Source organism: Panthera uncia, chromosome B4 (genome assembly GCF_023721935.1).
Source record: "Panthera uncia isolate 11264 chromosome B4, Puncia_PCG_1.0, whole genome shotgun sequence".
Classification (NCBI taxonomy): Eukaryota; Metazoa; Chordata; class Mammalia; order Carnivora; family Felidae; genus Panthera; species Panthera uncia.
The window spans coordinates 35,100,418-35,116,590 of record NC_064809.1 but is presented as its reverse complement, the minus strand read 5'-3'; the positions used below and the strand labels follow the sequence as shown (position 1 = coordinate 35,116,590).

The 16,173-nt window shown below is 42.3% G+C and overlaps 1 protein-coding gene across 1 annotated transcript in view; it reads right to left on the bottom strand.

The window, feature by feature from the left end:
• CACNA2D4 (calcium voltage-gated channel auxiliary subunit alpha2delta 4) overlaps positions 1–16,173 on the bottom strand; it is a 112,605-nt gene that overhangs the window by 56,600 nt on the left and 39,832 nt on the right. Inside the window, exons 19-23 of the mRNA XM_049624840.1 lie at positions 7,441–7,502; positions 6,107–6,174; positions 3,747–3,792; positions 3,556–3,653; positions 1,166–1,259 (exon numbers count right to left, since the gene is read on the bottom strand). Of these exons, the coding sequence (XP_049480797.1) occupies positions 1,166–1,259; positions 3,556–3,653; positions 3,747–3,792; positions 6,107–6,174; positions 7,441–7,502 (368 nt within the window). The remainder of the gene's footprint in view (positions 1–1,165; positions 1,260–3,555; positions 3,654–3,746; positions 3,793–6,106; positions 6,175–7,440; positions 7,503–16,173) is intronic.

Sequence of the window (16,173 nt, the reverse complement as noted above, 5' to 3'; positions counted from 1 at the left end):
CCTGGTTTGACTCCTTCACCTCTTGTGAGGCATATGACCTTGGGCAAGTTGTTTATCACACCTTACCTTGGTTTCCTCATCTGTAAAATGGGGATAATGATAGTACCTACATTGGAAGGTGGTTATGAGGTTAATATACACTAAGTAGTTAGTGCCTGGCCTGCTATATTCTTTTTATTTTTTCTAGCTTCATTTAATTTTGTATGTGTAATACATTTACATGGTTCAAAATTATACCAAAAAGTTATAAGTTATACAGTGAACTATTTCCTATTTGGACTTTCATAGACTTTATACACACACATGCACGCATGCACACACACATACAGATATACTGTTTTCCCTCCTTTTTATAGAAATGGTTTCAAACTGTACACAGTAGTCTGTATCTTGCTTTTTTAAATAGGTGGTTGTTTCATACAAAATTCTATTCTTTTCTTTAGGAGAGCATTAATTAACTTGAGTGTCTTAGGGGAGCTTGACATCTTCATGATGTTAACGTTGAATCTTCCTATTCAGGAACAAGGTGTAGTCCACTGTATTCTTAACCTCATTAATATCTTGTACCCTCCCAACACACATGCGTGCGCAAGCACACACACACACACACATGCACACACACAACATTCATTTCTTTTTTCTACCTATTCACTAAACCTGATAGCACAAGATAAATATCAGCAAAGGGAGTGAGGAAATCTAAGGCACTGGTAAAGGCCAAGTTTGTACTTCATAGTGTCTTGACCTTATGTGCTGGAAATTGGGTCCTGCTTGAACCACTCTTTCCAGGGTACTTGGCAAACAGGCTTACACAGCTACAGACCAACCCCAAGAGAGAGGTGTATTTGGAACGGGGCTGCTGCAGTGTGGGTGGGGGATCTGAGCTATGCCGGGGGGACCCACATTTGGTGCTTTTCCAGAGGGGAGAGCAGCAGCACATGTGGGATGTGGAAGCTGTGCCAAGTCCCTGCTTTACTGGGGCCCATGTGAAGGAAGCTCTCACTCCTCCCATGTCTGCCCACTGTCATCACCTTCATCTTGGACCCAGTTGTCTCCTGAGCTGCCAGACAGGAAGTGGGAGGGACCCTGACTCAGCCAAAGGAATCCTAGGGGCTGGAGCTGCTTCGCTCCACAGAACCCTCAGCCCCACCCTGGACTGACATACTCAGAGGTGTTGAGAGTCATCGCTGTCCAGTAGGCTTCCATGGGGGCCGTCACCACCGCATCAAGCAGTACCTCCCGCACCAGCTCCTCATCGCCTGGGGACAAAATAAAAGGAGACCAAACCACTTATTTCCTCTATGATGTTGAATACAGCTCATCCACCTTTGTAAGGAATCCCGACTTCAGGGAATGGGATGTGTCTCATAAACATGTATCTGGGACACATAAAACCATCTATGTGAGCTTGAAGAAATCATGTCGTCTCCCTCAGCCTTCACATCCTCAATCCCAAACAACATGTGAGCAGAACTGATTTCTAAGGCTCTTCCCAGTTCTGGTATTCCGTGAGATTAGAATCTCTCAGGGACATCAGATCTTGCCCTGAGCCCAGGCTACCTCTCTTTTCTGCTGCCATCAGTCTGCAACTTGATCATCACCCTCCCAACACACTGGCCTTTTGCCAGTGCTGTGCACGTGAATTTGCTTCAGAGCCTTTGTGCATGCTGTTCCCTGGTCTGGATGCTTTCCTCCAACTCTTTGCATGTGTGGCTCTTTTCCCTCTCTCTTTAAAAAAATTATCTACTTTTATTTAGGTGAAATCTATGTAACATAAAATCAACCAATTTAAAGTATACAACTCAGTAGCATTTAATACAGTCACAATGATGTGCAGTCATCACCTCTGTCATCACCCCCAAAACAGACCCTGTACCTGTGAAGGCACTTGGGTCACTCTTTTTTATCCTCAGCATAAGTAACACTACCTGACAGAGTTGGGCGCTCTATAGGATCCCATACAGTATCCTACTCATGGCACTTACCACAATCTGGAATAACCTACACCTACACACACATGCTTGCTTCTTTGTTGTGTGGTTTCTCCACTAGATTACAAGCTCCATGAGAATAAGGGCCTCATCTGGGTCATCTCTGTAGCTTCAGTGCCTACCCCAGGCATGGCACAAAGTACATGCTCAGTACTGATTACTGATGGAGTGAGTGCACAAATGAGTGCCCTTCTGGGCCAGCATGGAAGCAAGGTCCTGTCTTAGGGGTGACATTTGTGTGTCCCTCTTCCAAAGAGGAACAAGAGGGACCCTGCTGAGGGTGTGGCCCTGTGGTTTCACCAGTTGCATCTGTGTTGGGGAATTTAAGTTTAGCCTGAGAGCCAGGCACTGGAAAACTCTCACAGACTACAGGCTACAAGATGCCATCTGGCCAAATGCTCTCCTTTGCTGAGATGAGGACTTTAGAGAACAGAGCATCAGTATCAGCTAGATGGTAGTAGGGACAGATCTAGGGGCAGGTTGCTGATGCCCTTACACTGTGTGAGTGTCTCTTTGAAGGCTTAACAGTGCCCGGTGAAAGAGGCTTAAAGCAATCTCAGTCCCTGACATGGGGACACACTCATGCTGCCACAGTGCCAGGAACTTAGACAACTTTGTGGTCCCATAGGGAGGCTAGTTCTGTCTTTTTCTTTGAAAATCTCCCTGTTCTCCCTAAGCCATGGGTGAGTTCCAGGGATAAGGCTACTTGGCAGTAAGTAAAGTCCTCAGTGGCTTAGCCATAAAAAAGAGTGAAATCTTGCCATTTGCAACAATATGGATGGATCTAGAGAGTATAATGCTGAGTGAAATAAGTCAGAGAAAGACAAATACCATATGACTCCACTCATATATGCAATTTAAGACGCAAAACAAAGAAAAAATAGGCAGACAAAAACCAGACTCTGAAATTCAGAGAACTTGGTTACCAGAGGGGAGGTGGGTGGGTGATGGGTGAAATAGGTGATGGGGATTAAAGAGTACATTTATCATGATGATCACTGAGTAATATATAGAGTTGTTGAATCACTATATTATACACCTGACACTAATATAATACTTATGTTAACTAGAACTAAAAAAAGTTGACAGTGATAATGAATGTGATAAAATGTCAAAAAGTCAACACTTAAAAAAAACCACACATCGAAACCTTATCCATTAAGGTTAGTGTATTTTTTTTTGATTTCACTTAAATTTCTTATATTATTTTTGATAAATGGCATATTAAAACTCACATGTAGTCAAATTTTTAAAAAAAGAAAAAAGTAGACAAAACATAAGAGACTCTTAAAATACAGAGAACAAACTGAGGGTTGCTGGAGGGGTTATGGGTGGGAGGATGGGCTAAATGGGTAAGGGTCATTAAGGAAGACACCTGTTGGGATGAGCACTGGGTGTTATACATAAGGGACGAATCACTAGATTCTACTCCTGAAACCATTATTGTACTATATGTTAACTAACTTGGATGTAAATTAAAAAAATAAATAAAATAAATAAATAAGTAAAGAAAGAAAGAAAAAAAGAAAAAAGAAAGTCCTTGGTGGGCGGGGTCAGCACTCACACTCCAGATCTGGGTCCTCCCCTGTCAGGAAGCGGACTATGGCCTCCAGCTGGCTGAGCTTCCGATGGTCTGGGTCGATATCTGTGATGCAGTAGATCCTGGAGCCCAGGAGAATCAATGTTACCTCAAGAAAATTCCACCTTTCTCCTTCCCATTCTCTACTCTTCGTGAACAGCGAATTTCCCACTTACCAGTCACTGGCTAAGGTCAGATCTGGGTGAAGCAAGTCATGCAGGCCTGAAACCAGAGTTCACACTCAGTACAGTGCTCCCCACTGTTGTGAGAATGTGCACCTGAATTGTTTACAAACAACTGCCAGAAAGCTTCTCTAGGGAAGGACTGGGTTTTATTCTTCCTTGTTCTCAGCTCGGAGTAGGGACTCAACCCATAGGATGGTGCTGGGTTTGTACAAATCATGCCTTTGTTCTCAGCTCAGAGTAGGGACTCAACCCATAGGATGGTGCTGGGTTTGTACAAATCATGCCTTTGTCCATGTTGCTCCTGCTTCCTGAAATGCTTTTTCTTCCCATTGTCTTGTGTCCAAATCCCACCTATTTGGATCTCTCAAAGAGCTGATACTTTGAAACCAGTGGTTTTTGCTTCATTGTCTGCATTGTACCCAACTGAGTTAAATGGCCAGTCAAAAGTAGAACTCAGAGATGGGCCAAGTCTGTTTTGTGTAATCTCTGTAGCCTCTTGCTGTACCTACACTAACCGTGTGTTCAGTGTATGTTTGTTGATTGAATGAGTAAATGAACAATTGCCCTACTGAGCACCTACTCAGTCCTCAAAAATAGGTGCTCAATTGAGGTTTGTTAAATTGAAGGAAAGGATGATAGGAATGCCAAGGGGAAATTTGTGGAGTCATTAAAAGGGGTACTGGACTGACATAGACATAAGGCAAATAGCTACAGGGTGATGCTCCTTTCCCCACAGTAAGCCTGGTTGAGTCCATAATTCCAAGTCCTTGGATCACTGGTTGGTCTCACCCATGGAAGTTGGTCTCTGTCCCCTGCAGGAATGTGCCCTGAGAATATCTAAGTACAGAAAGAAAAGTATAGGAAGAGAGAATGCACCATGGAGGCCCAGGGAGTTTGATCGTTTTGGGGACAGTGGAAGACAGGGAAGGAGTGTGGTCTAATGCCACGGATGTATGCTGTGAAAGGGTGAATGCAGGGGTCACATGGGAGCATGTGGCTGGCCACAGGGGGTCTGCCAAGGACAGCTGCTGGAAAAGTGACATTTACACTGGGACATGAAGAGTGGGTCCAAGTTAGGTGGGATAAGAAGGTGGGCACTGGAGAAGAGAGCATTTCAGGGGAGAGCAAAGCACATGGGAAGATCTTAAAGCTTAGTGCATGGAGAAATGACCAAAAATAGAAAAAAACCCCAGAAGGCCATTAAAGGTCGTTTAGCAGTGACATAATCTGATCTGGCATTTCTTGATGGATCTCTCTGGCAGAGATTTACAGGAAGAGAGAGGCAGGGAGACCAGTTGGAGGCTGCTGTGGTTATCCAGGAGAGAGGTGACAATGACTAGGGTGGTGGCAGAGATATGGAGACATGAGATGCACTCAAGAGATGATAAAGGAAGAATGGACAGAATGTGGGTGTTAAATGGAACTGTGACCAAACCATCCCAGGACTTCCTGAGATATCCCTGAATCCCGGATATTAGTTTTGTTCTCTCAACGTGCTCAGGCAGCTGTAAGTAAAGAACAGGTTGGGTTAGGGAAGGTGGGGACCTTGTCCCCCATCCTTCCCCACCATTCCTTACTGCCCCTCTCAGTTCACTTCCCATTAGTTCCCTACTATGGGTTCAGCTGTGTCCCCCCAAAAAGATATGTTGAAGTATGAACCCCAGTACTTGTGAATGTGACCTTATTTGGAAATAATGTCATGGCACGTATCAAGTTAAGATGAAGTCATTAGGGTGGGCCCTAATCCAATATGACTGGTGTCCTTGTACAAGGTTAAATAGAGAGACACAGATGAGAAGCTACACAGATGGTGAGGACAGAGACTGAAGAACTGTAGCTTCAAGTCAAGAAATGCCTGGGGCTATCAGGAGGTAGAGGCCAGGAAGGATCCTGCCCTGGAGGTGTTGGAGGGGGCATGGCCTCCAGAACTGCAAGAGAAAGCATTTCTGTTGTTTATGCCACCCAGTTGGTGGTACTTTGTTTTGTTAGCCTTATCCAACGGCTACAGATTTGCTCCTTTACTCTTTCCGGCCTCCTTTGTCATGACTTAGGTGAAATTCAGCTTTGTTCAAAGAAGAAACATATCCCGTTGACCTACCTCTTCTGGTCCACCAAAGCTTTCCACAATGGCAAGTCCTAGGCTTTGCCGGCTTTGACAACCAACTGGCAGATCCTGCAGCCCCGGCACACAGGACACACAGACCCCTCCTCACCAGGCAGCCTTGCTCTGAGAGTTTGCTCAAGTCCAGGACCTGGGAGACTCTGGCTCTGCCCCAGGCTGGCCCTGCTCAGTGTCCCAGGAGAATCCACTTTCCTCCCACACTGCCCACCAGTACTGGGCACAGACCCACCTTCTTCCACAGTTGTGTTCCCCAGGAGGATGTACTCTCCATGGCCCCGGGACAGCACCACTCCCAGACTATGGGGAGAACAGAGAACACAAGTGCTCAACAGCATCAAGGACCAAGCAATGTCCAGCCTACTTCCTTGGCCTTCAGCAACTTGGAGTCTATGAATGTTGCCCCTGGCCTCACAAGTCTCCTCTAGAACTAAAGCAGCAGTTCTATGCTTCCATCAACCTCTCTTCCTGAGAAGGACTCTGTCAGTTCTGTAGGTCAAGAGCCCCATCACCTACCATTTAATTTTATTTATTTAAAACATTTTTTTTAATGTTTACTTATTTTTGAGAGAGACAGAGACAGAATGTGAGTAGGTTAGGGACAGAGAGAGAGAGGGAGACACAGACCGGAAGCAGGCTCTAGGCTCTGAGCTGTCAGCACAGAGCCCGACATGGGGCTCGAACCCACGAGCTGTGAGATCATGACCTGAGCCGAAGCGGGACGATCAACCGAGCCACCCAGATGCCCCATCACCTACCATTTTAGACAAGATTCATCCAAAACCTCTCAGGGACCTCCTGAAATGTGGAGAGGTTTCTATGTCTCACAGGCTTTCACAAATAGGAGAGTGCTTTCCTGCCTGGTGAACACCACCATGCCCTCCTCTCTCTCCTAGTAGAACACTGCTGTTAATGTTTGCTGAATATCTGAATTACAGGTATATCCTAGAAATTCTGAGTTCATTGGTTTGGATGGAGTCAGGGCATTGACAGTTTTGCAAAATTCCTCAGGTATTCTAATGAGCAGTCAGGTTGGGCACCACACTTTATTGAGAAATGAGGTAATTCAGAGATAAGGGCTATTTGTTTCCTAAGCTGTATAATGTCTCATGTTGACAACAGTTGGAAGGAACCAAAGAGATTTTCAGATTTGATCTTTCATCTTACAATCTTTTACATTGCATCGCTTTAAGATCTTTCAGTAGATTATGTCCTACAAACCACAAAGAAGTAGCTACTATTTTTAACTTCATTTTACAAACAAGAGTCAAAGGCAAAGAGAAGTTAAGTAACTTGACTAAGGTCACACAACCTGCTAGGGGTGCAATTGGGACCCAAACCCAGGCAGTTTGGCTCCAGACCCTGCAAAGTAGGATACACTGGCAAAGCAGGTCTAGACCTCAAGTTTCCTGAAGGCAAGCCTGGGGTTTTTTTCTGTTACCATAAAATTGCCAACTAAATATGAGTAAATTCATTCCCCAGACCTGGAATTTCTGCTCGCAGTTGTTGGAATTTATGTTCCAGCCATCCCACCTCCCCCTTCCAAATAAAACATGGGTCCCTCACCTGAAAGGTGTGTCACTGATGTCTGTGAAGAAGTAGTCATTGGTCAGGAAAAGAACTCTCTTCTGAAAGAGAGAAAAGAAAAGGAGGTTTGCTGGAGAGAGAGGTGCCTGACCATGCCACTTACCTTCTCACCTAATGCCCTTGGCTTTCATTGTCTCTGTGCCACTTCCTTCACCTCTGACCCCTTTCCCTGACTGCCAGGGGCATGCCTCACCTTGTTGACCACCAGGCCCAGCAGGCTGTAGCCTTGGGGCTGCCTGATTAAGGGACCAATGTCTACACCCTTGCTGTCCCATGAAGTGGCTGTTAGCCATATGAGGCTCTTGTGTGCTTGAAATGTGCAACTGAGGGACTGAAGTTTTAAGTTTTAGTTGAGTTCATATAAATTTAGATAGCCAACATGGCTAGTGGCTACTGTATTGAACAGTGCAGGTGTGGACAGCGATGCTAGGGTTCATACAGGACCAGCTGGTGCTAAAAGCTTCTGGAGCTCATTTGTGTATGACCCCCCTACAACCTCCCCCTTTCTGGAATACAGCCGAGGGAGAGGGAGCATGATTCCCTCCACTAACCCCTTCCCAGGGCTACGTCACTCTTTTACAACTTCTTTTTCCTTTCAAAGCTGCCATCTTTTCAGTTTCAGTAGAATTGTGTAAGTTAGGGCATCAGGTAGTGCACACGGTGGTTCAGGGCCTGGGCTCGGCATCAGACAGACCTGGATTTAGAGCCAGCTCGGCCATTTACAAGCTGTGTGCTCTTGGGTGAGCTGTTCCACTTCAATTCTAAGCTTCAGAATTCTCATTTGTAAATCAGGATTAATAATAGCACCCCATGCATAAGGCTGCCATGAGGTGGTGAGTGTGACTTTAATGGATAGGGGTGGATCCAGGGAAGAGCAGGATTTGCTCTGGGCTCTGAAGTCCTGTGGATTGTCCTGTCCATGACAAGTTTATGCTGTTGGGAAAGCCACATGTTCTTATTCCCTTCACTTCTTTCTGGCTTTTAGAATAAGCTGTCTGAGGGGGGTGCAGTGGAATTTGGGTGGCAAAAAAAGTTTGTTTCCGGAAGAAACCAGCTTTAGATCAAACCTAAATGAACAGTTCTCCAGCACCAGCCTCATCCCCACAATGTTCCTGCCTCCACTGTCTCAGTCAGAGCCTCCCTCACAGTGGTGCTGGGGCAGTCGGGGGCCAGGAAGGGCTGTGGTGGCCTCGGGAGCCCAGTGTTCCAAGATGGGGCTGGCTTGAGGGTCAGAACTGGAGATTACCTTTAAAATTTTTCCTTTTTTAAACAGTGTGGAGGTTCCTCAAAAAATTAAAAATAGACCTACCCTATGACCCAGCAATAGCACTGCTAGGAATTTACCCAAGTGATACAAGAGTACTGATGCATAGGGGCACTTGTACCCCAATGTTTATAGCAGCACTCTCTACAATAGCCAAATTATGGAAAGAGCCTAAATGTCCATCAACTGATGAATAGATAAAAAAAATTGTGGTTTATATACACAATGGAGTACTATGTGGCAATGAGAAAGAATGAAATATGGCCCTTTGTAGCAACATGGATGGAACTGGAGAGTGTGATGCTAAGTGAAATAAGCCATACAGAGAAAGATACCATATGGTTTCACTCTTATGTGGATCCTGAGAAACTTAACAGAAACCCATGGGGGAGGGGAAGGAAAAAAAAAAAGAGGTTGGAGTGGAAGACAGCCAAAGCATAAGAGACTCTTAAAAAGTGAGAACGATCTGAGGGTTGATGGGGGGTGGGAGGGAGGGGAGGGTGGGTGATGGGTATTGAGGAGGGCACCTTTTGGGATGAGCACTGGGTGTTGTATGGAAACCAATTTGACAATAAACTTCATATATTGAAAAATAAAATAAAATTTTTCCTTTTTTGATTTTTTTTAAATTTATTTTGAGAGAGACAGAGACAGTGCAAGTTGGGGCGGGGCACAGAGAGAGAGGGAGAGTGAGAATCCTAAGCATGCCTCATGCTGCCAGTGCAGAGCCCAATGAGGGGCTTGACCTTATGAAACCACAAGATCATGACCTGGGCTGAAACCAAGAGTTGGACGCTTAACTGACTGAGCCACACAGGGGCCCCTCCTTTTTTGATTTATTAAAGAAAAAGGCAAAATGTACAGATCTTAAGTGTATTCTTCCATTAGTTTTGATAAATATATATATACCCATGTAGTTACCTCCCCAGTCAAGATATGGAATGTTTGCATCTTCTAAAAATCTCTTTGCCTCCTTCCAGCCCATCCCCACCCCACCCCTCCAAGGGTGAACTCTGTTATGAATTCTATCACCTTACATTAGGTTTGTCTGTCCTTGCAGTGTGTACCTTTTGTGCTTGGCTTCTTTTGCACAACATAACATCTTTAAGACCACCCGTGTTGTTGTGTGTATCAGCAGTGTGTTTCTTTCTGTTGCTAAGTAGTGCTCCAGTGTGTGGGCATGCCAGCTTGCCTTTACACTCACCTATTGATGGGCATCTGGAGTGTTTCCAGTGTGGGGCTATACTGAGCAGCTTTAGCTGCTCCAAATATTATTGACAAGTCTTCTTGTGAACCTGTTTTTATTTTGCCTGATAAATACCTAGGAATGGAATTTCTGGGTGATATGCTAAAAGTGTTTGCCTTCATAAAAAACTGCCAAACAATCTTCCAAAGTTGTTTTTATTATACTTCCACTAGCAATATATGAGTTCCAATTTCTCTACATCTTTGCCAGAATGTGGTGTTATCTGCCCTTTAAATTCTAGCAGAAGGTATGGAATGGAATCTGACTGCAGCTTTAGTTTGCATTTCCTTGATGACTAAGGATACATAGGGTCTGCTCAAGTATTTTGCCCATTTTTTATTGTGTTGTTAGTCTTTTTGTTAACAATCTGTACAAGTTCTTTATGTATTCTGGACACGGTCTGAGCCTTGCTTTTTCATTTTCTTAATGGTGCCTTTTGATGAGCAGAACTTGTTGCTTTTGATGAAATCCAATTTATCAAATCTTATTTTATGTTTTGTGTTCTTCATGTTTTATCTAAGAAATCTTTGGATAGGGGTGCCTGGGTGGTTCAGTCGGTCAAGCCTCCGACTCTTGGTTTTGGCTCAGGTCATGATCTCACAGTTCGTGAGACTGAGCCCCACACTGGGCTCTATGCTGACAGTGTGGAGCCTGCTTGGGATTTTCTCTCCCTCTCTCTCTGCTCTTCCCCCCCCCCCCACTCTCTCTCTCAAAGTAAATAAATAAACTTAAAAAAAAAGAGAAACCTTTGGATAACTTCAGGTCGTAAAGATCTTCTATGTTTTCTTATAGAAGACTAACAATTATTGGTTTTACATTGAGGCTATGATCCATCTCAAATTAATTTTTCTTTAAAAAATTTTTTTAAAGTTTATTCATTTATTTTGAGAGAGAGCAGGGGAGGAACAGAGAGAGAGGGAGAGTGAGAATCTCAAGCAAGCTGTGCACTGCCAGAGTGGCTGGAGACCGTCATGGGGCTCAAGTCCATGAACTGTGAGATCATGGCCTGACCTGAAATCAAGAATCCTACACTCAACCGACTGAGCCATGCAGGTGCCCCTCAAGTTAATTTTTTTATGGTGTGAGATATGGCTCACTATTTATTTTTTTCATACATTTATTTAGTAGTTCCAGCACCATTTGTTAAAAAGACTTTCCTTTCTACATTGATTTGACAAGGTGGCTTTGTTGAAAATCAGTTGATAATATGTAAGTTTATTTCTGGATTCTCTATCCCTTCGTCTATTCTGGGTTCTTTTTGTTTGTTTGTTTGTTTGTTTGTTTAGAGAGCACAAGCAGGGGAGGGACAGAGAGAGGGAAAGAATCTCAAGCAGGCTCTGTGCTGTCAGTGCAGAGCCCAGTGTGGGGCTCGATCTCATGAACCATGAGATCATGGCCTAAGCTGAGATCAAGAGTCACAGGAGCTTAACTGACTGAGCCACCCAGGTGCCCCTATTTTGTCTATTTTTATGTCAATACCACCCTGCTTGGCTACTATAGCTTTACAGTCAGTTTTGAAGTCACATAGTACGAAACATCTAAATTTGTTCTTATTTTTCAAGGTCATTTTGGGCATTATTTAGGTCCTTTACATTTTCATATAGGTTTTAGAATCACCTTCTCCTGTTCACTTCTTAGCTATATCTAGAATAAGTCTGTTCAAATTTTGATTGGGATTGTATTGGATCTACCGGTCAGTCTGATGGATGGAGAATGGATGACTTAGCAATATTGACTAACAACCTGTAAACATGGTTATATCTTTTTATTAATTTAACTTTTTGACATTCTTTCTGCAACATTATGCAGTTTTGAGCGTAGAGGTCATATATGACTTGTTAAATTTATTTGTAAGTTTTTTATGTTGTTTGATGCTATTGAAATTTGAAATTAAAAATAATTTATTTCCAATTGTTTGCTGATATATATAATGCAATTGATTTTTATAGTATTGATCTTGTGTTCTGTCAACTTGCTAAATTTATCTGTTAGTTCTAGTAGTTGTTTTGCAGATTCTTGGAATTTTCTGTGTAAACAATCATCTTGTCTATGAATAAAGACAGTTTTACTTCTTCCTTTGTAATTTTTGTGCCTTTTGTTTCCTTACCTATTGTAAGGATAGATCCTTGCAGGGTCCAGTGCAGTGTTGAACAGAGGTGGTGAAAGCAGACATCTTTCCTTTGTTCACACTTTTCGGGAGAAAGTGTTTAATATTCCACCATTTAAAGTTAGCCTTTTCATAGATGCCTTTTACCAGATTGAAGAAGTTTCCTTTTGTTTCCAGTTAAATTTTGTCAAATGCTTTTTCAGCATCTATTGAGATGACCATATGGCGCTTTTCCCTTATGCTGTTAATGTAATGAATTACATTAATTGACTGACTTTTTTGAATGTCAAACTAGCCTTACATTCTTGGGGTAATTCCACTATGTGCTATCATTGCCATTTATCTTATACTTGGGTACATTATAAGCCCTACAATACAATGTCAAAACCTTTGCTTTAAATAGTTGTCTTTTTGAGGAGTTCAAAAAAAGTCTCATATTAGTGCACACATTTACCATTTCCAGTGCTGTTCATTTCCTCATATAGATCTGGGTTTCCATCTGTGTCATTTTTCTTCAGCCTCAAGAACTTCCTTAAGCATTTCTTATAGGGCAGATCTGATGGTGGTAAACTCTGTTCTCTTTTATAAGAAAATGTCTAAATACACATCTTTTGGAAGGATATTTTCTCCATACATAGAAATTTGGGTTGAGGGTTTTTTTTTTCCTTTTGGCATTTAAAACATTTTATTTTATATTGTTTTCGATGAGAAGTCAGCCATTATTTTATTACTGCTTTCCTCTAGCTTCTTTTAAGACTTTCCTATATCTTTGATTTTCAGCTGGTATATTATGGTGAGCCTAGATGTGGTTTCTTTTTCTTTTTATCTGCTTGGGGGGTTGCTGAAAATTTTATATCTTCTGGGTGATGTTTTTCACCAAATTCAAGATATCTGGGGCATTCTTTTTTGCAAATACCTTTGTTCCATTCCTTCTCCCTTCTTCTGGGACTCCAAGGACATAATGCCAGACCATAGGTAACTGAGGGATAGTTTTTTTTTCAAACATTTTTTCAAAATTTTCTTTGTTCTTCAGAATGGATAATTTCTATTTATCTGTCTTCAAATTCACTGTCCTTTTTTCCTCCAACTGCTGATAAGCCCATCCAGTAAAAATTTCATTTCAGATATTGTACTCATCAGTTTTAGAATTTCCACTTGGTTCTTGTGGTGGTTTTATATACTGCGTCAAATTAACTAAGCTGGATCTACATTTCCAGACTTACTTCCCTGAATGGTTCCAAGTTAGGGCTGGCCAAGAGAGAAGTTTGCATGAGATTTGTAAGGCAGAAGGGAAGTAGCAGCCATTTTACACGCTAAAGGTAAGTATAGCATATCGAGCACTTGCAGCGTGCTCTGATCTCTGGGCTTTCCCAACAGAAACTTTCCCCAGCTGCCACTGGATCTCCTCCTTCAGCTTCCCTGAGATCTGAGCCTGGTGACTGTGCAGCTCCACGTGAATGGCATTAACTCTTTCTTGCAGATTGCCCATATCCTTGAGATTAGAGGTAGTGAGAGACAGATGTGGGTTTTAGTTGTGCTTATGCTTCCTATTTTTCCTCATGGGTTTCAGTCTGTTCTTGTTCCCTCTCCTGCACCCCCCCCCCATTTCATCCAGCTTTCCTTTCAAATCGCTAGTCCTACTGACCTATGATGACTTCAAACTCACCACTAGATGCAGAGACACCAGCCTTACAAACTTCTTTACCAGCAATAACAATCTGATAATGTTTGACCCCTGGAATAAAACCCTATATTCATATCACTTGTAGTGGACCTACTTTGATTAAACCCCAACCATTTCTCTGCTGAGACTCTCCATTTATTCACTCATTCTGACTGCCCTTTAATTCCTTGTGCAAATGTGTTATATCTGCTATAAAGTCCTTCTAATCCAACAGCTGGTCATTTCTGGGTCAGTTTCTAAGACTGCTTTTTCTTTTAACTATGTGTCACATTTTCCTTTTTCTTCATGCACCTGCTAATTTTTATGCTATACTGGCTATTGTAAAGAATAGGTTGGAGATACCTTGTCTTCCTCTGACAAGTGTTGATTTTTATTTTAATCAGCAGATAAATAATTAGCTGATCACCTTGAGCATGTGGAGGCTTGGATTTACATTTTTGTTAGGGTGGGTCTGTTTCAACTTTGTCTTTAGGTCTAGAGTGAATCTCTTGGTCTTGGGACATAGTTTTTACTCCTAAAGTATAACTCTTCTGTGCTTTCAAAGAAAATCCTGAGGTATTTACCACACCTCTTCACCTTGGTGTGACTTAGACTCCAAACTGTCTTCATTACCATAGGCAACAGTTGAAATCCTTGTTCTGATTTTCAACTCTTTCAACTGTTGCTTTCCTCTGGGTACTTAGAGTCTCCCCTGCGTATATGTACTTTAAGGTCAGTCAAGAATTTGAGAGGAGTTTGTTTACATATATTAGGGCCAGCCCACCTGTAGGATCCCTTATTTCTAGGGTATTTTCTTTCATTTCAATACACTCTGAGAGCCCAAGTTCTGTTAGTTGATACTTCAAGATGGTAACTATAGCTTTCTGCTTGAATTATAGCTATTTCATTTAAACAGACTGGGGCATCCCTTAAGAAAAAAAAAAAAACATAAATGTGTGTTTCACCCAGTGTAGTTCTCTTGATTCAAGGGTTGAAGCTTCTTCAACCCTTGCTTCTGCCTGCTTTTGGCCACTTTCGCATGTCCTTAAATGTTTGTTTTTTAATATTTTAATATTTTGTTCAATTATAAATAAATTTATAATTGTTATATACTGGAGAATTAGTCTATTGCAAGCTGCTCCCTCATAACTAGAGTCATAACTTTGAGATAATCTTTTAAGGCTGAGGCAAAAGGAAGAGAGGAGTGGTGCTGTCTCTGAATCTTGTTAACCGAAAGAAAGAACTGGAGAGGTTTGGAAAATATGAGTAAAGAGGTGTCAGAACAATCTCCTCCTTTAATAGATTGCCTTCCTTTGCTGGAAAAAAAGTGAATGAGTGAGTGTGTAACACACAAAGAGAATGAGAAAGTGACACAGAGCTACCCCCCTGAATCCAGTGCATAGGGATTAGAAGGTACTGGAGGAATATAGGGCAAATCTGTCCTAACTGACTATGTCAGTTGCTGGTGTGTGTGTGTGTGTGTGTGTGTGTGTGTGTATGTACACACCATGCACCCATCAGCAGGGCTAACTTGGAAAAATCTAAAGGCTAGTAAAGAACACTGTCTCTCTTCCTCTCCCACTGCTAATTATTTTTTCTAAACTATCAAACAAGATGAAAATGATAAAAAGCGTGCCGGATAAGATACTTCAGGATATTTTACCTGTTTTTTCTTTCTTTTTCTTTTTTTTTTAATGAAGTTTTAAATTAAACTAATGAACTTCATTCCTTCCTTCCTTTTATTCTTTGAGAGTGTGTGTGTGAGTGGGGGAGAGAGAAAGAGAAAGGGAAAGAGAAAGAGAGTGAGAGAGAGAGAGAGAGAGACTCTTAAGCAGACTCTATGCTCAGTGAGGAGCCTGATGCAGGGCTTGATCCCATGATCATGACCTGAGCTGAAACCAAGAGTTGGACACTCAACTGACTAAGCCACTTAGGTGTCCCTGTCTTTTCTTTTAAACATGTCTTAGGATATCTGCCCAGGATGCTACTGATGGTTTAGAAATTATGATACCTATTACTGGTCCACATTTTGGGGAAAACAGACAGCTATCAAAATGGCCAATAGGAGGCCTACAAGCCAAAGCTGGACCCCTTTCAATTTGATATCTTAGATATTGGCTCAGATTGTATTTTCAATATTTTTGGAATTAAATGCACATTAAAAAATACAGATTCTTAGCTGTCTCCTTTAGATGATACTTGTAACTCTTCAGTTCCCAGAACCACAAATCCTGAGGCTTGTCTTTATTACTCACATTTCTGAACACAGCCTATCTGACCCCATAGGTTTTTGAGTTTGTGAGCCCTGCTCTAAATCTTGCTGGGTTGCTATTACTGTCTTGTGAATGCCACCATACTTACCTGTCTGGTGTTTAGGAAAAAAGGTCTAAATTGATCCATGGGAAGTAAGGATACATGTAAAATCCCCTAGA